Source organism: Haplochromis burtoni, unplaced genomic scaffold (assembly GCF_018398535.1).
Source record: "Haplochromis burtoni strain Fernald_Lab_line unplaced genomic scaffold, NCSU_Asbu1 Contig_313, whole genome shotgun sequence".
Taxonomy (NCBI): Eukaryota; Metazoa; Chordata; class Actinopteri; order Cichliformes; family Cichlidae; genus Haplochromis; species Haplochromis burtoni.
In genome coordinates, this window is record NW_024582674.1 from 41,434 (window position 1) to 64,274 (window position 22,841).

At 46.8% G+C, this 22,841-nt stretch overlaps 1 protein-coding gene across 5 annotated transcripts; it reads right to left on the reverse strand.

Moving 5' to 3' along the window:
* Positions 1–289: 289 nt before the first annotated feature.
* On the reverse strand, positions 290–20,810 carry LOC102310010 (magnetosome-associated protein MamJ). 5 transcript variants are annotated; one of them, XM_042228235.1, is made up of 5 exons: positions 20,429–20,810; positions 11,135–11,729; positions 9,732–9,831; positions 7,859–7,929; positions 1,085–1,099 (listed from the first exon to the last, which is right to left on the reverse strand). In XM_042228235.1, the coding sequence occupies exons 1-4, from the start codon at positions 20,678–20,680 to the stop codon at positions 7,896–7,898; spliced, it is 981 nt and encodes a 326-aa protein (XP_042084169.1). In that variant the 5' UTR covers positions 20,681–20,810; the 3' UTR covers positions 1,085–1,099; positions 7,859–7,895. The 5 variants fall into 5 exon arrangements, with proteins under 5 accessions (XP_005947184.1, XP_042084169.1, XP_005947185.1 ...); XM_005947123.3 differs by lacking the exon at positions 1,085–1,099 and adding an exon at positions 3,539–3,963; XM_005947122.3 differs by lacking the exon at positions 7,859–7,929 and having other exon boundaries at positions 290–1,099.
* Between the last annotated feature and the right edge of the window lie 2,031 nt (positions 20,811–22,841).

Sequence of the window (22,841 nt, forward strand, 5' to 3'; positions counted from 1 at the left end):
TGTTTCTCTCTGTGAGTTGATCCAGCTGCCCCGACATTAACTCAAGTCTCCTTTTCCAGATCAGTTTCCACACAGTGGGAAAAGGCCATGGAGTGAAGGAAAGGTGTGGAGGAGAGACTTAAAAGGACTCAGGAAAGGAGAAGCAGACTGCTTTTACGCTGGACTCCTTAATCATGTCTGCACTGCTGAAACTACACTGTCTACAGGATGGACTACAAAAGCCGGCCTTACATCATCCCAGCGTGTTCTGTCGTTTCCTGCAGGGAAATATAACACTTCACCCAACTGCGAGAATTCAAACAGCTTTATTGTGACTGCAGATGCTCCAGTGCAGAAAAACAGCGACAGAAGAAGAAGCAGCCAGACCTGAGTAGGAGGCCAATCACAGCTCGGGGGACACTTGGGGACATTTTTATTATTATTATGAAAACTAATTAAAAATACTATAAATGCTTTAAATGAACTATGAAATAAAAAATGAACGGTGGAGGGAAAAAAAGTTGTTTTCATGACAATCTTGATGCAAAAATGTTCCATTAATATTATTTTAAAATAACAATATTTGCAGCAAATATTTGAAAAATGTTTGTTAATGAGCACTGAAATGTTTTTTACAGAGTTAATGTAGAAAAGAGTTCAGTGAGCTTTGAGGCTGAAATCATCCCACACACTGTTTCTTTTTTTGGTCTTTGGTGACATCAGAAGCTCTCAGACGAGAGCCAATGAAGCGGTTTGAGGGGAAACGTCACGAGGACGCCGCCGCACTCACGTGTCTGCCATGAATATGAATCTGAAGCCTGCCAGCTTCCATTAGCGCGCTCTTCAAACTGCTACTACAATTTAGCCTAGCATTGCTTTGGAAGGAAGTGATGTCCCTAGAGTCTGACAGATGGCGAGCTGCAGTCTGGAGACATGATGCTGGTGATGGTGGTCATGGTGATGGCGGTCATGGTGATAGACTTCCTGAGTGGACAGATCGATGGCGTATCTCGTGTTTCAGAGGGAGTAAAGCTTCAGCTGCTCCTCTATGTCGGCCTCCGTCACCTCCTGGTTCGCCTTCAGCAGCTGGAAGATGGCCGCCAGCTGCTCCTGTTGCACCCTGGGATGTCAACACACACACACACACACACACACACACGCGGTTAACAGTTTAGCCTCCAGGATCATTTTTGTTGTTGATCCTCGCTCAGGTGTTTTCAGATAGTGGGTTTGGATGTTCACTGAATGATTTCAATATGAATGAACCAGATTATTGCAAACAGCTAACAGTCTCACCATCTGAGCCTTACATAGCTGCCTGCAGCTAGCAACCAGGTAGCACATCATTAGACAGTACTGCGCTGAAGTCTTCAGCCAACGAGCTTGACAATGAACGTTTGGTGTGAGCACCTTCATCCTTCAGCTCTCTGAGGATCTCTTCTCCAGGCTTCTTGAAGGACGTTCAGAGATCTTCTTTGGATGTTTCTGCCTCAGGATGTCCCTACCAACGCTCCCTCTAATGTTTTCATGTGTGTGAACACACAAACACCCTGAGCGGACACTTGGACCACACTGAGCAACAGCAGACGTGAGCACTGTGGTCACGCCAGCATCGAATCCATGCAAGTTACATGGTTCATTAAAGTAATCAAATTACAGCATTTACATTTATGTTACACGACTTTTAGTTAACTGCTTTAGCCCACTTACAATGAAAATTTAAAAAAATCTTGTTCATGACCTGTAGCATGTTAACACTATTGGAAGTAAAAATAACTTGAACTCCAATTTTGAAAACACAACTTTCTTTCTTTTCTTTTTTTTATTTTCATAAAGCTCTGACTTGTATTGTGAGTCTGTGGTCTGGGAGAGAGTCTGTAACTCTGCAAAATACAGTAAATAATGACCAATGTTGGGCAGGTAATGATATAGTTACTTCTTCAAAAAAGTAACTGAGTAATGCAAACAACAAAGTTTTGCAGCTGTTTACCTAAAAATGCAGCCAAGGCGTTTTTTAAACAAACATTTCAAACTATTTACAGAACAATCAGCTGTTCTGCATCAAATCTGATGCCACACAAATTATTTGTGTCACAAAAAATAATTTCTGTCCGCTATGAGATGAAGGAGAACAGCAGCCTGATACCTGCAGGCCTGACAGCAGCAGATGTGTCACTGCTGTAACACCTGTAACACTCAGCAGCCGCCTCATTGTTCTGACACACAACAAAACCATTGACTACACTTAGTTAGCAGAGCGATGCTACTGTGAACTGAGGAGCGATTGTCCTGATGTGAGCTTCTACTCGGGGTTTTTTCTTCATGTTCAGAGCAGAAATGTTTTTGTTAAGAAACTGGATGTTGTGTTTTTCTCCACAATTTTAATTATATAGATACATTTCTACTAATGAAATGAGTTTGCTAACAGCAACAGGGATGAGTCAGTGAGTCAGTTGGGTTTGTGAATCATGATTCAAGAGTCAGTAAAGTGATTCTCGAGTACTGAACGATTCGTTCATGATTCGCGCATCACTACACGCCGCTTTGCTCGCTAAAACAGCGGTGTCGGCACATAAGGACGCTGTCATAGCCTGTCAACGTTGATTGGCTGCATATATACGAAGGTGGGATAAGGCGGCATCGTTCTGATCCCGTACAGGAGCAGCCAGTCACTGTCTGACTATGACTGAAGAACAGAATTGTTAACGCATTTATTTTAATTTCAGTTCAGGTAGATTTTCTTCTGTGTGCAGAGGCCGTGCAGCAGTGCACAATTGTGCACGCGCGCAGCTTGGAGGGAACATTGGTCCCCGCACTGCTTCAGGAATGCTGAGCTCCAGCTCTGGGGAGGCCCATCCATGACTGATAGTGCTCCACTGTGTGTTGACATGCTTTCACTGCGCTGGCAGTGTGTATGGGATCATCGTCAGGCTGAAAAATGAGGCTGCCAATCAGAATCTTTCAGATGTTACTGCATGTGGATCAAAATCTGATTTTCTTCATTAATCAGCAGTTTTAACTCCAACACACATCCAGCTAAATGAAACCAGTCCAAAGACTCTGGCACTGCAAACGTCTCTGAAAGTGTTTCCACTGATGATTCCCAGCAGTGGCTGTAAGCTGACAGTATTTCGTCTGCCCCTCCTCTGTGTTAGGTCTTGAGGCTGAGATAAAACAGGAGCGTTTCAGTCATCTGCATCTTGATATTTTGAAACCAGACTCGTCACTCATCACTTTTGATCCTAAATTCTCAGTGAGAGAGAGCGAGGAACAAAAGCCAGCTCCTCCAGATCTCTGAGCTAATCAACCCGACAGGCTGGACGAGCTCAGAGATCAGCTGAGCAGCAGGCTCACCTCCTGACCTCTTACAGCCAGAGGACGTCTTAATGCAGGTTTGCCATATTTGGAGGGACTTTCATTTTTTGTGTCGTCTGTGGTTACACTTTTAGTTTTTCATATGTTGCCTCTAAACAACCACCTGATGGTGCTGTTGTCTCTGTCAGCTCCACCTAAACTTTGAAGCAAAAACAGGAAACAGGAAAGAATAAACAAACATCAAGAATGGGCAAAAGTACTTTTAATAATCCAGAATTTACAAAACAAAGATCAGAAAGAATCAACAACATGTTTCACGCTTTTATTTCATGGTTAACTTTTAAAATCACAACTGAACACTGAAGCCAGCAGGAACGTTTTATTGCAGCTTGTCGTCAAATTTTCTTTCTTCATTTGAAACCAGCAGTGAGAACCAGGTTATACTGAGGTTAACTTCATTAACATTCACTCACATAATTAATTTGTTTGCTTCAGAAAAGCTGGACACGAAAAGCAGACGGAAAAGAAACTCCTGAAGGCACTTTGGTGTGAAGACGTTTGCTTTTCACAAGCAGCTCAAACCTCAAAACTCAACAACAAGAGAAGAAAGCAGGACTTCCTGCAGGGTCTGATCTCATCTCTTCAGAGCCCCTCATCCTCACAGATCAGCTGTAAGAACACAAAGAAAACACAAGTTTGAGATCACAACTACAGGAAAACTTGTAAAAATAACTCAAACCGTCTGAAAATCTCAACCCGGTGACGCTAACACGCACCAGAGTTAGCGCAGTTTAACGTGACGTTGTTCTGGAGTCACCTCAGCTCTGAGAGATGCTAACGCTAACACTGACTCTACTCGAATATTCAGGTTTATAGATGCTGAAGTTTTTTGGGCAGAGAAGTAAACGGTGCTGCACCGAAAACCTCCTCCAGGTTGCTTTGGTGCCTCGTAGTTTGCATAGAAGTCGCCGACTTGCAGCGAGTCGTCAACGACTCACTGAGCTGTTGTGGCAGAGCTCGCCTTCAGAGTAAAAGCTGCATGAAATGTGTTGGCTACAGCGATAAGGCACAACTTTTACTTTGAAAGCAAATGTTCTGTTTCCTGTGGTTGGTGTTTGCAGTCTGATCCAGTGCGAACAGTGTTGCCAATTTAGCGACTTTGTCGAGTTTTCAGACGTGAAAGCGCGTATCGCTTTTACTCTCAACAAGCAGCGGGTGCTGTAACGCAGTCAGTTCTTTTACTCTTATGCTGTTTTGTGGATCACAAGGTTTAAAACGACTTATAAACACACACACAAAGTAACTCCACCAGAGCGCCTATTTCGGGTCAGTTTGCCGGTCCAAGCCCGGGTAAAGGAGCAGGGTTGGAATTGTGACATTAAAAAAAAAACAATAATTGCTAAACGAAATTTAATTTGTAGTTCTAAATAAACTCTAACTGCATTTAGGACGTTTTTACTCCCTTTATGTCTCTTCCACGATGTTATTTCTCTCTCCAACAACATAGGTGCAATTAGATTAGCATGACCAATTATGCAAATTAGGCGATGACATCATTTAGAGACTTTTAGGACAACCAATAGCGATTTTCCTTACTGAGGAGTTGGCAACACTGAGTGCGAACCACAGGAGACTGCAGAGGTCTGCTACCAGAACATAAAACACACACAGGTTTTAGGTGCAGCACTTTGGGGCTGATGTAACCTAGGCAACAGTCACCCTCCAGTCGGAGACAACACGCGTTTCCTTGACTGCAGGTTGCTGAGCGGTCACCGGGAAGCCTGAGCTAACAGTTCAGTGGAAAGTCCTTCAGGAGCGACTCCAGCTGATCGAGGCGACCAGAGTCAGAGGTCAGTTAGGTTAACTAGTTCGACTCATGGACACGTTGCCTAACATGGTTAATGACGGCTCTCCTGACAGGTGAAGCAAAGGGCGGCACTCACCGTTAGCTGAGCCGTAGCAGGCAGCATGCAGGGTTAGCAGGCGAGCAGCACAGCTGGACAGAAGCTGACAGATGTGACGAGACCAGAGCGAAGACAGAAATAAACGAGCAGAGGCGAGCGCTCGATGAGCAGCCGGTCCACAGCGACGCTTCACCTGCACAGGTGAGACAGCAGCTGCTGCCTCAGGCTACAGCCACAAAGCAAAGTTCTCAGAAGTGTTTGTCCAGCTACAGAACACACCTCCACCCGGGAATTATTTATTCACCTGGATCAGAATACAGAAAATTCAACAGGAAAAAATGTTGATGACAGTCGTCCAGTTCCCACAGGTCAAAATAAAGATGGCGAGTCCACAGTGCTGCACATTCACCACGACCGAAGCAATGAAACGACCCGCGCTTCATCCCCATAAATCCCAACGCGGTCGCGACAGGAAGGACGTGGAACAAGTAAAGCTTGTATTGTGTTTTAACGGCACCTGAACATGCGTCACTAACACGTTTAGAAACGCTCTCTGCTTCAGCAGCCCCTCGTCACGGTCAGCGTGGAATAAAATACTCCATATGACAGGGGTGGGGAACTCCACAGTGTCCTAGTCCGGGCTGACGTTGACTGTGTGACAGCTGATTATATTAATATGAGGTATTATTATGGTTCTTTTGAATGTGTGGTGTGTTTGACCAGAGGAGGGCGCCGGTGAGCTCCACGCTGCGCGCAGTGGAAAAGTCCAAAAAAGAAACTGAGCTCAGACGCAGGCGGAGGACTCTCCATCAAACACGAAGGTCCTCGCTGCTCGTTTTCTCCATAACAGCAACCGTTAATTATGGGCCACGGTTTCCTGTGCTTTGGATAAAGCGCTGAACTGTTTGGCTTAAATGATTCAACCTCTATTTTTATGGATGTGTTTAAGCGCCTCCAGGACCCCGTCTGAATCACTGTAACCCTGCTCTGACGCTGCACAGTTTCTGCAGGAGGCTGATATGAAGTCTGGCAGCCCGCTGCTAGAATCACAGCAGCAGTGATATCAAAGTCCACACCCAGAAATTAAACTGCTCCGGACGAGGCAGCAGCTGTGACGTCTGCTCTCAGGCCTTTTCTCAAAGTTTGCAGCCCCACTCGTCTGTGAGGCAGACGAACAGTAAAATCGAGTTACTGTGGCCTCTGCAACCAAGTGTTCCAGTAGTTTATGCAGGTCAGGAAATGTGTGTGTGTGAAAGCTGGAGACTGAATCAGAGATGACCGGATACTCGCAGGACAAAGAGACGGGCTGGCAGGAAACATGAACCAGGAATAAAAACCAAATCCAATGATTCGCAGTCACACCTCTGCCTCCATAAACAGGCAGTAGCCCTGAAGTAACGGAGATAATGAAAGCTGTGTGTCTGAGGTCAGCGGCTGGACTGAAGAGGAGCATCTCACCTGTCTGAGGTAAAGAAGGCAGCGCACAGCAGGACCGAATCACATGAAGGGGAGTCTGAGGACGCGTCCACGCTGTGACTGCAGCACCAAGCCTGATCTTCTTCACATGACTCAAAGAGTTCCCATCACACGTCTGTGAAAATGCTCCCAGAGCTCGTCCAACCTTGGAGCCTGGGAAACTCACGTCAGCCCCAGCGTGGTCACGTGACCCCGGCGCTCTTTTCTTTTAGATTAAAAGCTCGTGAAGCCTCACAACACTGAGCGCGCCCCTGCTGCAGCTGGAGCGTCTCCTTTATCCCCACAGAGAACATGTGACCCACATCGGCCGCCTTTTGTCCCTGCTGGGTCACACTCAGTTGGTACACTGCTGGGAGGTTAAAGGGGCGGGGCTGAGCTTCCTGTTAGCAGACGGTGAAGGACAATAATGATAAGAGGATAAGCAGCCGCTGTCTGGAGCGGCGGGCTGGTGTAAACACAGACCATGTGACCAACAGCAGAGGAATGAGCGTGAAACAGGGAGGAGCATCAGCCGCAGGGATAGACCAATCAATAATCAGTCATCAGCACCTCATGCAGAATATCTCACTGCAGAGACAGGAAACGATTAAAAGTTGGGACACGCCCACTCGTGGGCAGAAAACACAAAAACATGTTCTCAGTGTCAGCAGGGACCCAACCAGCAGCTGGACCCGAACGTCCACAGGAGACACAAACACAGACCCTCCCCACGGAGGAGACTCCACGCTCACAGTGAAAGAAGTACCATAATGGCGCTACACGCACGGCTTTAATATCCCTTTAGTAACATTCTGTTTTCTGTTAATGTTGCAGCTGAAGCGAATCACACGACGGCTTCTGTAAACGCTGATTCTCAGAGTTTATTTTTATCGTCATTTTGCAGATTGACTCAAATAATCAAATCATTGCAGTTATTACAGATGCTCTTTAATTAATTGCTTTGATCAACATGTTTGTTCTCCTGAAGAAACTTCAGATGAGAGACGTCAAACCTGCAGCTGCTGTCGGCTCTGCAGGACAGACGTTAATCAGTCTATAGCTTCTTATTGGACGCTTTGATCTAACTGGCTGCATTTGCTCTGTTTCTCACTGTGAATGTCGGCGTCAGTCTATCTGTGCTGCAGCGTTAGGGGTGATTAAGGACGGGCAGGGCTGAGGGTTCAGGGAGGGGATATTCTCCTTACCAGCTCCTTCCTAGCACACTGAGTCTGCTGAGGCTGATTACAGAGAGGTAAAATCAGACGTGAGCTCTATCCTGGAAAGATAAAGGTGGAGGCTGTCAGACACGTCACTCATACAATCCAGACAAACGTGCAAATTCTCCAGAAAAAAAAAGGTTGGTGCATGCCGGGATATTCCAGGAGGGGCGGATATAAAAAGAAGCTTAAATGAAAAGTTTGTTTTATGTCACTTAAAAAAAGCCCGATGATCACGATTCTGCGTGTAACTGAACACGGCTATCAGACACACGCACGCGCTGTCATAACCAAGTTATAAGTGAGAGCAGCACATCACAGGTGTCACATGATGGTGATCCTCCCAGTATGCACAACATGTATTCTGATGAATAAGGATGCAACAGTCCCAGTACAGGACGCATCAGGCTGCTGCAGCAGGACTGGGACCAATCAGGGATGAACTTTGACCCAAACCTGTGCAAAACAAACTGCAGCGCTGGCTGTATCTGTCTTTGAAACACGCCCATCTCTCTGCATGCAGCACAGCTGCTGCTGCATGCAGACACCTCATGCACTAACGTAGATCCATCACATGATGCATGACAGCTGATTACAAGAGGACAGAAAAATGACTGTTTGTGGTCAGTTAGCATCTTTTGTGCAAGCCTCTGTGTCCCACAGCGAGGAGCGACCTTCAGTCTGGAGGGACTCGCCCTTTCTCGAGTTTCTCCTGACTCAGAAGGTTTTGGCCTCCAGGTGTTTGACACCCTGCCTCAGGGAGGACGAGGCTGGGGTCAGACTGAACACAAAGGTAAGGTCACTGCGCAGCTGGAAGCAAACATTCAGAGTTTAACAGATGCTCGGCGAGGATTCTGCACAGGCTTCTCTCAGCAAACTGAGAACAGAGAGGCCTCCCCTGCTCCAGGAACACAGTGCAGCAGCAGCACCAAGCCACACAAAGCTCCAGTGCCCAATCAGAGCGCTGCAGACGTGCACTCCCCACACCGACAAGAGCAGAAAATAAAAACGGTGAAATCTGCCAGACTTTCGTCCGCAGGCTGCTTCTCTACTTAACTGTGATTCAACAAAGAAGCAACGGGAACTCCGTCCAGCTGCAGGCTCACAGACGGGCACAGACAGCATGTAGCAGCAGATTACATAACACTGCGTTCAGACAGCGTCAGCCTCAGGACGCGTAGAACAGACACGAACGGAGGAGACAGAAGCTGCTCTGGATGTACGAACCAGAGCGCTCTCTCGCTCCGGCGAGGACGGACCGAGTCCTCGGCAAAAGTCTCGATTTGAATAATCAGCTGCCTCAGTTAAAATTCTGCTGGGATGGAAACACAGGCGTGTGTGAAGAGCCTCAAGAGGCAGAGCTGCTCCCAGCACAGGTACGACAAAGGTGTACCTGAGGTGGTGCAAAGGGAGGCCATGGTTCTGGTTCCACACCGAGCCCAGTCTACACCAAGCAGCCGTTTACTGTCGGTGGGTTCAAGTCTCCACCTTTCCTGCTTCTCCCATTCATGGCGTCACGCCCTTCCCTGTTCCCGCCCACTTTTAACCAATCAGCATTCGACTGACACACAGCATTGTCCACACTGAGCCACGTGCTGGTAGAGACAGCTCTCTAACCACATCCATACAATAGCTGGTTAATTAAAACCTGATGAGTTCAAATGAAACCACAACTGTTTTTTGTTTCCTGAGCTCTTCCATCAAATCTTCCACGCCGAGTGTCAGAAAGGTTTAAGGAGCCAATCAGCTTTGGCTGCTCCGTGCAGCCGACCCGTCCATGCAGGATAGAACAGCGTGATCACGGCACACAGCACCAAGGTCAGTGTTAGCATGCAGTGAAACTGTCAGCCAGGAAACCAACCTCTGCTCCTCCTCCATGTCCTCCTGGGTCATCAGCACTGCCATCTTACTCTGTTTCATTCCCGGAGTGAAGCTCAGCACATCAGCAGCTGCAGCCACATCTGGAACAGCAGAGGGAGCGCAGACATGTTAGCATCTGGCTGATGTCAGCTCTAACTCATCAGCTCATACTGACAATACAAGATTTTTCTTTTTTTTATTCTTTATATTCGTTTGCTGAGTGACTAACAACTAAAGTGCATCTCTGTTTTCTTTCTTGAAGTAACGAGAGCGGCAGGACTCACATTTTTGGTGAAAAGTTCTTACTGTAGATTTAAAAGAGCTTAGAAGCAAAGTCCAAGCGGTCACATCCCTGCAGTCTGTGGTTGATCATTTCTGCCACTGTATTTGTGCAGCAATAACCTCCGAGCACACAAACGCACCTGTCGCTCCAGCTGCTGCGTGACAGCTTGGAGATCATATGGCGAGCCGTCAGCCTGCACGCCAAGAGCTTTGCTGCCTGTTCAAGATTAAGTATCATCCTCCTGCAGCAGATGGCTGCTTCACCTCTACGCACGCCGGCTGATACAGTAACCACGCTCTGGCTCAGCCAGCGTCGACAGCCGGCCGCACGGAGCACGGTTACGCATCATGCATGAACCTGGATACTGATCCAGACTTGCAGGTCACAGTGATCACAGGGAGTAGCCGGATTTCCTCCTTGCTGATTCATTAACAGCAAATCAGCTGTTCTAAAATATATTCCTCTGGGTCACACGTTGTATTTCAGTAGCCCAGCATCTGTGTACACTCCTAATGTTTCCTGGAAGTGACTTATCTGTGACGCGCAGCTGCTGGCCTCAGTTTTCTGCTCAAAGATTGTCTTCAGTGTAAACGAAGCTGACACGTAAACCCAGAGCACGTATGTGGGAGCTTCAGTGTTCACAGCGGGTTCAAACTTTCAGCACGTTTAGTCTGTTTTAGCAGCAGATATACTGAACCAATGTCATTGTCACATACATGTTACACCACATGTCACTGTTCAAAGCAAATGTTTTTGAGGTGTTGGCATTGAGACGTTCAGGAGCCTTGAGCCAACGGTTGTCGTGATTTGGCGCTAAATAAATAAAGTGAAATTGAGGAACCATCATTCTTCACTAAAGAAATCAGTACACAGGCTGTACTGAATTATTTAACAGGTTTTTTTTAACAAGTTTCAAATTTATGTTGAACAGAAGAGGCCCCAGGATAGAGCCTTGGGGTGCTCCTAATATTTAATTACTGGAAACTTAGACACTAGGCAGTCCTTGGCCAAGAAATAAAACCAGTTCTAGACTCATGTGGTCCACCGAGGTCAACTAAGACCAAAACCTCTCTGAACAGAGACAGAAGAGTAGAAATGCACAGTCCAGCTAGCAGACTTACCATCATCCAGGATGGTCTCTGGTTCTGGTTCCTGCTTGTGCGATGGTTCTGTCAGACCTTCATTGGGTCCGGGCATCTGCTCAAGCAGTTCTTCAGGTTCAGTCGCGGGCTTCTGGGCTGCCACTTCAGACACGAGCACAGGTTCTGGATCAGTAACAGGTTCTGGGACAGTTTGGGGTTCAGATAAGAGTTCAGGGGACCTGTCTGGTTCTGATAAGGGCTCTGCTACAGGTTTGGACTCTGGGGTAGGTTCTGCAGCTTGTTCTGGGCCTGATACCAAGCCTGGTATGGGTTCAGACACTGCTGCTGCTTCTTGTGCTTCATCTGGTTCGAGAACAGGTTCTGGGCCTGACACAGCTTCAGACACAAGTTCTGATACTGTGACTGATTCTAGAACAGACTTTGGCCCTTTTGTTGGTTCAGGGACTGCTTCTGGTGCTGGTGGTTGCTCTGCTCTTGTCTCTGGCACTTTTATTGGTTCAGCCACAGGTTCTGGTGCTCTGACTGCTTCTGTGACCTCTGGATCTTCTGCTGCTTCCGGCTCAGCTTCTGATATCTGCGCTGGTTCTGGGACATGTTGTGGTTCTGGGACAGCCTGAAAAGAGAAAGATTATGAAAACAGTTCACAGCAGTGGACGTCACAGTTGAACGAGCAGCTCGCCGACTGTCAAAACTGAGATAAACCTGATAAACCTGCTGAAGTCTGGAATCTGCTTTGGGAAAGTTTATGAATGACGTCATCCTGTAATTCAAAGTAATTTTTCCTTTTGAGAAAATGAAACAGATTTCACGAAGGCTGGTTTTTGATAACTTTAAAGACCTTTATTACAAAATGGTTTTTAGGATTACAGACCGTTATTACACAGTAAGAGCACAGTTAACCCGTCAATGTGCAAATATTGTCTTGCTTGTTCAAATCTCACTGGCGCTGGATTTTGCTGACTCGGGAAACCGAAACCAGATGCTTTGAATCTGGGCCGCAGAGGAAAACCAAACAACCGCCATGAAACAAGAATTTCATGAAGCAGAGAAATGTAATATCAGCCAGACTTGAAGGAAGACTTATACCTCAGCAATGAAAAATACCTGGACACATGTGGACTCCCTGTAATGACCTCTGCACAGACCAACTCATCTGGAGGTCATTACTGTCACTCGCAGCACCTCCACAGCAACACTGGGACAAATAAAACCCTCCTCAGCTAACCTGTCCCTTCCTTGACACCCAGCAGCTCATCCATACAGCTATGTACAGTGTATGTACTATATATACCCAGGTATATATCTAGCGGCTGACCTCCCTATTTGGCTCTACTGTTGCACCTGTCTGTGCTGAGGTTGCACACATCGACATCCAAGCAGCAGATCTGGTTTCTGCCTCAGCCTCTCTGCCATACCACCATCCAAACTTTCCTCCCGTCCTCGTCTTTAGGAGGCGCTTGTGGCCTTAAAGAAACCAAACACTTGGAAGGCTTTATGGAGACGAAGGAACTTTGAACTCTATTAAACTGAGATCTGTGACTGCGTACAGTGAGCTCATTGCCGAGTTCTAGAAAGCAGTCCAAGATGATCTGAGCTTTGAGACCTGGAGCTGGCCTGAGGTCATACAGGGATGGGCATGGCCAGCAGCAACACTCGGGCAGTGTAAACCATACTAAGCTGGTACTGAAACCTCCCCACACCATCACACGAGCAGCGGCCGGAGCACAGGCAGGATGGATCCATGCTGTCATGTTGATTCCAAACTGACCGTCTGAACGTGACTCATCAGACCAGCAAACATCTTCCTCTGTTGGTGTGTGAACTGAACCCTCAGATTCCTGCTCGCACTGACAGGAGTGACACGGTTGTGTGGTCTTCTGCTGCTTCAAGGTTCAGAGATGCTCTTCTACATACCTTGAATGTAATGAAGAAGCTTCTCGGATGAGAGGGGAAACGTCTTCAAGCAACCTAAAGAAGTCCAGACACTTTTCTTTGCAAGCTCCTTAGACTATTAGAGTTTCCGTTTCCTTCCTATCAGTCTGTCCATTCTCCTCTGACCTCAAAGCTTTTTCACAGAGAGGTATCATAAGGCAGCGGTCTCCAACCTTTTTTGCGCCACGGACCAGTTTAGATCGCGGATACAAGCGGCAGAAATGAGCTTCCTCCGAAGGGTGGCTGGCCTCTCCCTTAGAGATAGGGTGAGAAGTTCGGCCATCCGGGAGGGGCTCAGAGTAGAGCCGCTGCTGCTCCACATCGAAAGGAGCCAGCTGAGGTGGTTCGGGCATCTGACAAGGATGCCCCGGGGCAGACCCAGGACACGCTGGAGAGATTATATCTCTCGGCTGGCCTGGGAACGCCTTGGTATTCCCCCGGACAAGCTGGAGGAGGTGGCTGGGGAGAGGGAGGTCTGGACCTCTTTGCTTAGGCTGCTGCCCCCGCGACCCGGCCCCGGACAAAGCGGATGAAGATGGATGGATGGAAGGATGGACCAGTTTATGCCCGACAATATTTTCACGGAATACAACAAAATAAAACTAGTACCGGTACCGAAAAAAAGAAGATTTATTCATAACACACGTGAAAAGACCCAGGAAAACCGAGTAAACGATAAAAACGATAACAAAATAACGCTGAAAACCGATAAAAACCCTGAAAACTATACATTTCACACCTGAGCCTCGACTCTCGCAGCCCGGTACCAAACGACTCACGGACCGGTACGAGTCCGAGGCCCGCGGGTTGGGGACCGCTGTCATAAGGTACATCAAGTTTATAGGATGTTAAATCAAAATGACAAAGTAGTAAATCAAAGATTAGAAAGCAAACATCCAGCAAACGTCAGTCAGACAGTGATGTGTCACAGTCTGAGTGTTGTAATGAGGCGGACCATAACAGCCCCTGAACTAGAAGGTTTGGATCATATGAACAAAAGTGTGACACGTCTTCTAGGAAATGGCCATTTTTATGAGTATTAACCGATCTTGAGCCCAGAGAAATGGAGGCAGAAATCTTTTTTTGATTTTAGGCTCGCTCTGCTCCATCGGTCTCGCCCTGACCCGGAGAGACCCCACAGTCTGCTGCTGGTCTCACCACAGAGACAGCTGGTGCACGCTTGTCTTAACCCCACAGCAGCCCTCCATCACAGCCTCACACTGGCATGGCATCTGTTTAGCCGGAAACACGGGTCTCTTCCTCTGAATTCCTGAGCTCTGAATCACTGAAATACCCACGGTGCTAAATGCAGCTCATTAAATCGCTCTGTGAGTCAGCAGAACGATGAGGACGGGCCCTGTTTGGACTCCGGGCCTAAACCAGAAAACAGTTTGTTAAAGGAGTGATGAGGTCATTGTGTGCAGCGGCGTCCTTTCATGCAACAAACATCAACTTCCTAATTTGGAGAACGTATCTACCAGGCAGCACGAAAGTTAATGTGTGACCAATTTACCATCGGCACATAAACCATCAAACTTACACGACTTAAACTCTATCGACAGATTATTTTTGATATGAATATGCAGTGAAGGGATGAGACGTTTGCTACGGGAGGTTTTCTGCTTTCTGTTCGTAGCCCGACTTCAAACGAGCGATTGCATTCATTCAGTCAGAACAGATTATGACACCAAATTAGGATTGTGAGCTCTTTAATTGGGACCATGTTCTAAACTCATTAACAGTCATTATAAGATATGATTGCAAGAACGTACAAAGGCTGAAGCTGGGATTCTGGAAAACAAGCTCTTCCACTGTGGATTAGGCTCAGTCACCGCCGCCTTCACCACCTCTGAGAGCACGTCCTGCTAAGCATATCTGTAACATTACACTGAGTGCTGTGCTCCTAAAAGCCATTTCAGCTCCATAACAGGCGCAGAGGAAGCATCAGCTCAGCTGGCATGTGGGGAATTCACTGAGCTACCTGAGCAAACCGGACAGATCACTCAGACGTCGGACACACGATGCAAACGTTTCAACCTCCAAGCTTTGCTTTGCTTCTTTTCTTAAACTGTTTCTTACACCTGCAAATTACAAAACAAGCCTTCAGGTTTTCTTTGAACCGCATACAGCAGCTCTGACAGCAGACGAGGAGCTCGGTGAGACAGGGAGGAGGTCGGGGTGGGTGGATGGGTCAGCTGATTACTTCAAGCTGTCAGGTAATGTTACAGTGGAGCCACAGCAGGTAAATGTTAATGAGGGCTTATTGGTGTTGTTTGAAGGCAGCTGGACGCTGTGAACACAGCTCTGCTCTTCTGTTATATGAGATTATAAAGTTTACAGTGAAAAAGAAAAACGTAATTAATCAGAATAAAATCAATCCACCAGCTGGGCCACGTGGATGTTACAGACTGCAGGTGATTTGGTCTCATCTGATATAAGAATTCTTGCTCCACTGATTTTGGAGACGGTTGCTTGGCTACAGTTGTCATTTGCAGGTCTTCCCATAAATTTCATCCCAGTATGATTCAGCTGAGGGCAGCGTGCCGAGGCGAGCGCTCCAGCCTCTGTGTGAACAGACTCTTTGTTATCCTCCTGCTCGCTGCCCTATCTCCACTTCAGCTGCTGACTCCACCTCCATTTACGACGGAGACGCTTCCACCGTGTCCTCTCACACAGATCATCTTACTTCATCTCATACAAACCAACATCTGTGAGACAAACATTTAGATTCAGAGTGCGAGGCCAATCGCTGAGACCGGCCCTTTCACATACTCTGTTTCAGGCTCTGGTGGTGCTATAAAGAGCAAACTCCTCCCCAGCGCCAGCAGCTACAACCAATAAACACCAGGAAGTTCTCTCAGAGGCCGGGCGGGGACAGGGTGTGGTTGCGGCGGTGGTGGTGAGGGTGACGGTGCCAAGCTCAGTGTAATCACCACATTGTTTTGTCCCGGATTTGATGCCCAGCCAGCAGCTCTGTGGAGCAGAGGAGTACTGAGCCAGAGCCGAGCAGGCCTCAGAGGGAGGAGGAGAGGCAGGAACGGCGCCAGGCCGGGGGAAATACCAGCAGAGGTATGTCAGGCTGGAGAGAACGGCTCACAGCTTCCACGACTCGCTGCTGCTCAGTTTGATAAAACCCAAAGAAGACGAGAGTCCCACGTATTTGATTTCATGTATAGTTGTTCCTGAAACACCAAACGTTGTGACTGTTTCCTCCCAGAGTTCAAGCACATCCTGTTGAAACCTCGGCTCTTTTTATCATAATGACCTTGTAGTACCATATCACCCTATTAGAGCACTTCGCTCTCGCTCTGCAGGCCTACTTGTTGTTCCTAGAGTATTTAAAAGTAGAATGGGAGGCAGAGCCTTCAGTTTTCAGGCCCCTCTTCTGTGGAACCAGCTTCCAGTTTGGATTCAGGAGACAGACACTATCTCTACTTTCAAGATCAGGCTTCAAACTTTCCTTTTTGCTAAAGCATATAGTTAGAGCTGGACCAGGTGACCCTGAATCCTCCCTTAGTTATGCTGCAATAGACGTAGGCTGCCGGGGATTCCCATGATGCACTGGGTGTTTCTTCTTCACTCACTATGTATTAACAGACCTCTCTGCATTGAATCATATCTGTTATTAACCTCTGTCTCTCTTCCACAGCATGTCTTTATCCTGTCTTCCTTCCCTCACCCCAACCAATCACAGCAGATGGCCCCGCCCCTCCCTGAGCCTGGTTCTGCTGGAGGTTTCTTCCTGTGAAAAGGGAGTTTTTCCTTCCCACTGTCGCCAAAGTGCTGCTCATAGGGGGTCATATGATTGTTGGGTTTTTCTCTGGATGTAGGTCTACTTTACAGTATAAAGCACCTTGAGGCGACTGTTGTTGTGAAATAAAATTGAGTTTTCACTATCAGCAGGTCAGTTTTTCAAGGAGCGAGTGGCATATCTGGCCGAGAGCTGCTTTCATGCGTCTCAGCCTGATTTCTCCTTCTTGTTCAGCCGGCGTGACTCTGTGACATGTTTCTGCTTAGCATGTTGGACTAATCCTTCTGTTAACGTTACTCCACCTCCATCCAGACTGCAGCCTAGATAAGGCAAACACAGAGAGAGCAGCGCGTTGTGCCCAGATTAATGCAATAAAGAGTTTTTTTATTGAGCTGATGTGCTCGGGCTGGAAAAAGTGCTGCTTCTCGTTTAACACGTGGACACAGAGGAAACATCTTTAGCTCAAAGTCAGCAGTGAAAGTTGTTTCTTCAGAGCTGGTTAACATTTCCTCTCCTTCCTCATTCTTTGAAAGTGTGTCGCTCGTGGCGAAGCAGCTCTCCATTTATGGAGATGTGAGTGAGCTCACGTCGTGCAGCTTTCACCGGAGGAACGAGACGAAGCTCTGCTGTTTAGTCTCTGCATCAACATCAGAATCAGCACAAGCATCAGCTGACAGTGAAATTAAAACACGTTTTTAAAACTTGAATATTCTTCATGGATTTTCTTGGAATAAATCTAAACGTCTTAATTCTTTCCTCTGCGGCAGTAAAATGTTAAATTAATATTTAAATGATTCTAATTAGAATAATTATTTCCCAAACATAATGTTCCTTATGTTTTGGTCCCCAGCTCCAACACCACAAAATGATCATTTGACTAAGTCAAATGATCCAAACTAAACTGAGTGTTTTATTCCAACGGTCAGAGCAGGAAACTCTTCCACAGCACATCTACGGAGCAGGAAGGCTGAGGGTTTGATTCCCAAACTTTCTTCCTTCTGTCTGAATGTAAGTTTGAGGTAAAATAGAAAGTGCAGCCAGTGTCCCTTTGGCTGTGCTGCTGTCACTCCCACACAGAAAACAACACTCGCTGTGTTCCAGCGCTCAGACAGACGTCCTTTATGAACGCTGTGAGATGGCCCACGATGCATTGCGGCAGTCGTACAGTAAGCCTGACAGCTGCAGCTCGGTGTGCTTGGGTAACGTTATCAGAGGAGGCTCAGCAACTCAGAGCCACTGGATTAAAAAAGTGGGATCAGCAGGTTGAGCTCACAGCTGTCAAACATGCCCACGCCACAGCGCCACACCCACCTCCTATAGGTGGTGTCAGTGTGGAGTTAGTGTCTGGCACCAAATATAGACGGTTAGTCGGAGACCTGTTACACATTCTGCAGGCTGTTTAAAGATGGCGGGCAGATGGTTTGCATGTTTAACAGCTCTCACATCAGCAGGTATTCAAACGAGTCCAACACCACAGCTTGTGTGTGCATTTCACTCCACCCTCCCAAAAACAGTTCAACATTTCCATAAAGACGAGTCAGAGTGTGCACAAGCAAATCCACCAATCACAGGGAAAAGGTGGGGACCATGTTTGGGCATCGGGCCTCCAGTCGTCTAGTCCAGAGTGCACCCGCCGTTTACTGGTGGACGGTTATTAATCACTCACAGAGCAACACACAGAGGTAGCTCGATGAGAGCAGGTGGTAACTCGGGGCAACCAAACATCCAAATGAAGCTCTACAAGCTGCAGTTCCTCTCACGTCCACTAGAGGCTCCCATGTTAAACCTTTATTGCAGAAATACACATGTTCACAGCCCGATGCACAAACTGTCAGCCTCTGTGGATCGTTTCCTCCTTCACAACACCTGTTTATAGCTCACCTGTTTAAACTGTATTTAGATTCAAGACTCTTTATTCGTCACACGCATAGTTATACAAGTACAACCTGCAGTGAAATGTAACCTGACACGCTGCTCGACTTGTGCAAAAGGGGGGAGAGAGAGCTTAATGTTGGCATTAAGGCTCCTGCATCTGCTAGCTTCACCTGAGCTGGACCTCTGGACCTGTTTGTGCGGTTGGGAGCATTGTTAATGACATCATGTGACCAATAATATGTCTGCTGTGAGGTCCCTGTACCAACAAACTGTCCAATAAGGCTGAGCTAGGTTTTGATTGGCTGTTACTGAGAAGTAGTCAAGTCAAGTTGGCTTTATAGTCACTTCAACCATATACAGTTAGTACACAGTGAAGCGAAACAACATTCCTCCAGGACCAAGGTGCTACATGCAACATAAATTTACAACATAAATTAACAGAAAACACTAAACTAGCTGACTAAGAGGCCTAGTTAGCTGGCTAGCAGAGACCAGACAGACTGACCTAACATAAATTAACAAAAAAAACAAACTAACTTTTTTTGTTATCAGACAGCAGAAACAAAGTGCGCGTGCAAATGTGCAAACAAGAGCAGCGAAGTGACAGAATGATAGAAAAACACAACGTAACATAATAATAAGGTTTTGTGATGCTAAAGTAATGCTAAAGGTTGCTATTGTTAGCCTTCTTTTATTTTTGGTTTAAAAAACCAAGATGGCCACAGTCAGTATCTCGACGTCCGTTTTCCATATACAGTCTGTGATAACTGCAGTTTCACTGATATGTAACTAATATGTTAGTTAGTGATTAGTCGATATAAATAAAGATGTAAAACAAAACAAACAGCCACTAAAATAAACCGATTCAAGCAGGAAGTTCATGTGGACGTAAAGGAGCACCTGCCATCACCTCCAATAATCAGACTGAATAAACAGCAGCTTCCGGTCATCTCTGTCTGATCTGCCAGTTATGCTTTCAGCCAATCACCGTTAACCTAAACACACGAACACAGATCGACTGCGTTTGGTCCGAAACTGTTACAGAGGAAACATCATTTTATCTTAATGACAAAGTTTATCTGAACTTTATCCAGTGAAAAGGAGCAATAGAGAGAGAGGAGGGAGAGGGGAGAGAGGGAGAGGCAGAGAGAGAGAGAGAGAGAGAGAGCAGAGAGGAGAGAGAGAGAGAGAGAGGAGAGACGAGAGAGAGAGGAGGAGAGAGAGGGAGAAGAGACGAGAGAGAGGAGGAGAGAGAGAGAGAGAGAGAGAGAGAGAAGAGAGAGAGAGAGGGAGAGAGAGAGAGAAAGAGAGAGAGAGAGAGAGAGAGAGAGAGAGAGACAGGAGAGAGAGACAGAGAGAGAGAGAGAAGAGAGAGAGAGAGAGAGAGAGAGAGAGAGAGAGGGAGTATGTTCCTGTGGACAAACAATAACCTGGTGTTTGCTGTTATTCTCTTTTTAATCATCTGTTTATATAAAGTGACAGTAAATGATCAAAGTATCTGGTACCGCCTTCTTCAGACGCAGGTGATGAAACTGAAGGACTTTGAGGCTCCTGTCTGACAGGCTGCAGTTACAAACTGCGTCTCGTTTGTACTTCTTACATCTTTTATTGCTTATTGATCAGTTTTGGAACTAAAGTTCATTTCCCGGGTTCGTAGATCTGCGTTTTATCAATTAAAAGTAGCCGCTTCTTTAAAAAAACAAAACAAACAAACAAACACCAGTCTGATCAATAACAGCATCGATGGAGCTCACCTGGATCGTCTCGGCCGCCCCAATGTCCTCCACGCTCGGAGCTGGAGGCTCTGGTCGCAGGGAGGCTTCGGGCTCTTCTTCCAGAGCTCCTTGTGGAAGAAGGTCGTCTCCGTACCCGAGTTTGGACCTCTTGCTCCCGGCAGACGAGGAGGAGGAGACATCGGGCTTCCTGCTGAGGAGCGAAGTAGCGAAATAAATGGCAACGACGGTGAAGAGGATGGCGGGGACGATGACGGCGGGGTCCAAGTCCATGATGAAGAGCCGAAAAGTCACGGAGTGTGTGTTTGTTCAAGAGGAGGCTGAGGACCGTGTGTGTTAATCAGGCTGCGATCACACACACTGAGCCTCATCCCGCCTCCTCACACAATCTGACCTCAACAGCTGACACACACACACACACACACACACACACACACACACACACACACACTGGGGCAGCAGCCGGATCTGCTTCAAAATAAAATACTCCAAGTGGGTTTTCGAAATTAAAGACCTAAAACTCAAATGCGGGGTTCAGAGTGTTTAATACAAACCAGTCTAACGTTTGTACTTTTCAAAATAAGAGACCTGACATGTAGAGCACAATAACTCGCCGGCTTCTTGTTCAAATGAACAGGACTTATACAACTTTAAACTATCTGACACACAGGCTACCACAGCATTGAAGAATGGTTTCAAAAATTATAAACCCTACAAACAGCATGTAAACCCAGTTAGAGATATTTCAAAATAAAAGTCGTTAACAAAGGGGTAAAAGAGGCATCGAGGGCTAATTTTCAAGCAGATAAGCTGCTTACCGAAGCAAAGCCCCAAGCCTAGTGTCTGCGTGGGCATTTAATTTTCTTTTCTTTAAAGTGAATTCAAAGGCACCGGAAGCTCTGCTCGGACTGCAGCCCGACCATCAGGCTGAACAACAGCTTTAAGCGGTCACGTGCTGAGCATTTCCTGTGCAATACCTGGAGTCAGAGTGCGAGTCTGAAATACCTGTTAGGATGTTTAGGATCTGTTCCGCTGCCATTATCAGAATTATTATCTCTTCTTTTTATTTATGACTGAATATTTTCTTTTCTGTTGCTCTTTCATTCTAATGGTCGCACATCAAGTTCGGCGGTGCTTACGATGAGAATACAGATCAACTTGTGTTCTAACTAAATAAATCTTTAAATGCTTTTTGTTTCCCACATTTAAAACACAACAGGCAAGAAGCCTGCCAACCAGCAGACGTTTCCAAGGTCATAAATGGTGTGCGTACACTTGATTGGGCACACCTAGTTATCTGCATGTTAAATAATGAACCAATAAGCCAATCACATGGCAGCAGCTGCTCACACGCAGGTATGGTGAAGACGAGCCGCTGAAGTTCAACCTGAGCATCAGGGTGATGTGACGGTGGCGGGGTTGTTGGTCCCTCTGAGGGCGGAGTCTCATGGATGTACTAACGAGGTGTACCTAATAATGTGGCAGTTCAGATTTTAACATACACATCTCCCACCTGCAGAGCACATTTAAAAAATCTGATTATTAAATTCTCCTGAAACACTTCAGAAAACGAGCTTCAGGTTCAAGACCAGAGAAACGATGCATTTTATTTTCTAAAACATATTTTTAATAATCCTGTTGGGCTGCATAAACAATTCAAGATTTAAAGGGTTTATTGTCATGTGTGTGTAATGCACGGCGACACTAAAGCGATCGCGCCAGAATGTCACGCTAAAAAGAAAGATTCTTTAAAATACAAGGGGGAGCAAGCGAGTCAGATACCACGGGCACAGCGAGGAAGGTCTGATCAGAAACAGTTTATTACTGGGCCAGGGAGCACAAATAAAAACACCCTTAAAATGTACGTAATAAAATGTTGTCTCTCTACTAAAACTAAATAAAATAATCCTAGAACCCGTAAAACTACCATTTTCTACATTCACTAAACCCCCCCCCGCTATAATTATGCCACATGTTCATTATGGGTCCATCAGCAGGCCAGGAATTCCTTCTTTAGAGCAGAGTCCACGCCAGCCCCGTCTTCAGCAGACAAAGAGCCTCCCATCTTCTTGTCCTTCCGCTGGCCCATCACTTCCCAGCCCGGCTCGCGTTCCGCACCCGAATCCATCATGCGACCACCCCCACAGCTCCCCTTGCGTCGGTGTCCTGTAAAATAACAAATGGGGTCCAGAACAATGGTCCCAGAAGCGGCCCTGGCTCATGGCCATGGTGACCCTCTCCCAATCCAGCTGCACCCAGTAAACAACAGTAGAGACCCTACTCACAAATGCAGGCAGAGGTAAACCTCTGCCCTGCTGCCAATCACACGCGTCGTCTCTTACTGTTGCCGTGCCATGAGGTCAGGACTTGGTCGCCGCATCACGCTAGCCATCTCGCATTAACCTTCCAGTCTGGGGCCTCCCTCCTTCAGTGC

What these genes read in the sequence shown, in the direction of transcription:
- LOC102310010 (XM_005947122.3), bottom strand. Translation starts at nt 20,680, where the DNA reads ATGGACTTGGACCCCGCCGTCATCGTCCCCGCCATCCTCTTCACCGTC. An exon ending in AGAGACCATCCTGGATGATG is followed by an intron (nt 9,832 to 11,134) that starts GTAAGTCTGCTA and finishes CTGCTGTTCCAG; the next exon opens with ATGTGGCTGCAGCTGCTGAT. An exon ending in GACATGGAGGAGGAGCAGAG is followed by an intron (nt 1,100 to 9,731) that starts GTTGGTTTCCTG and finishes TTGACATCCCAG; the next exon opens with GGTGCAACAGGAGCAGCTGG.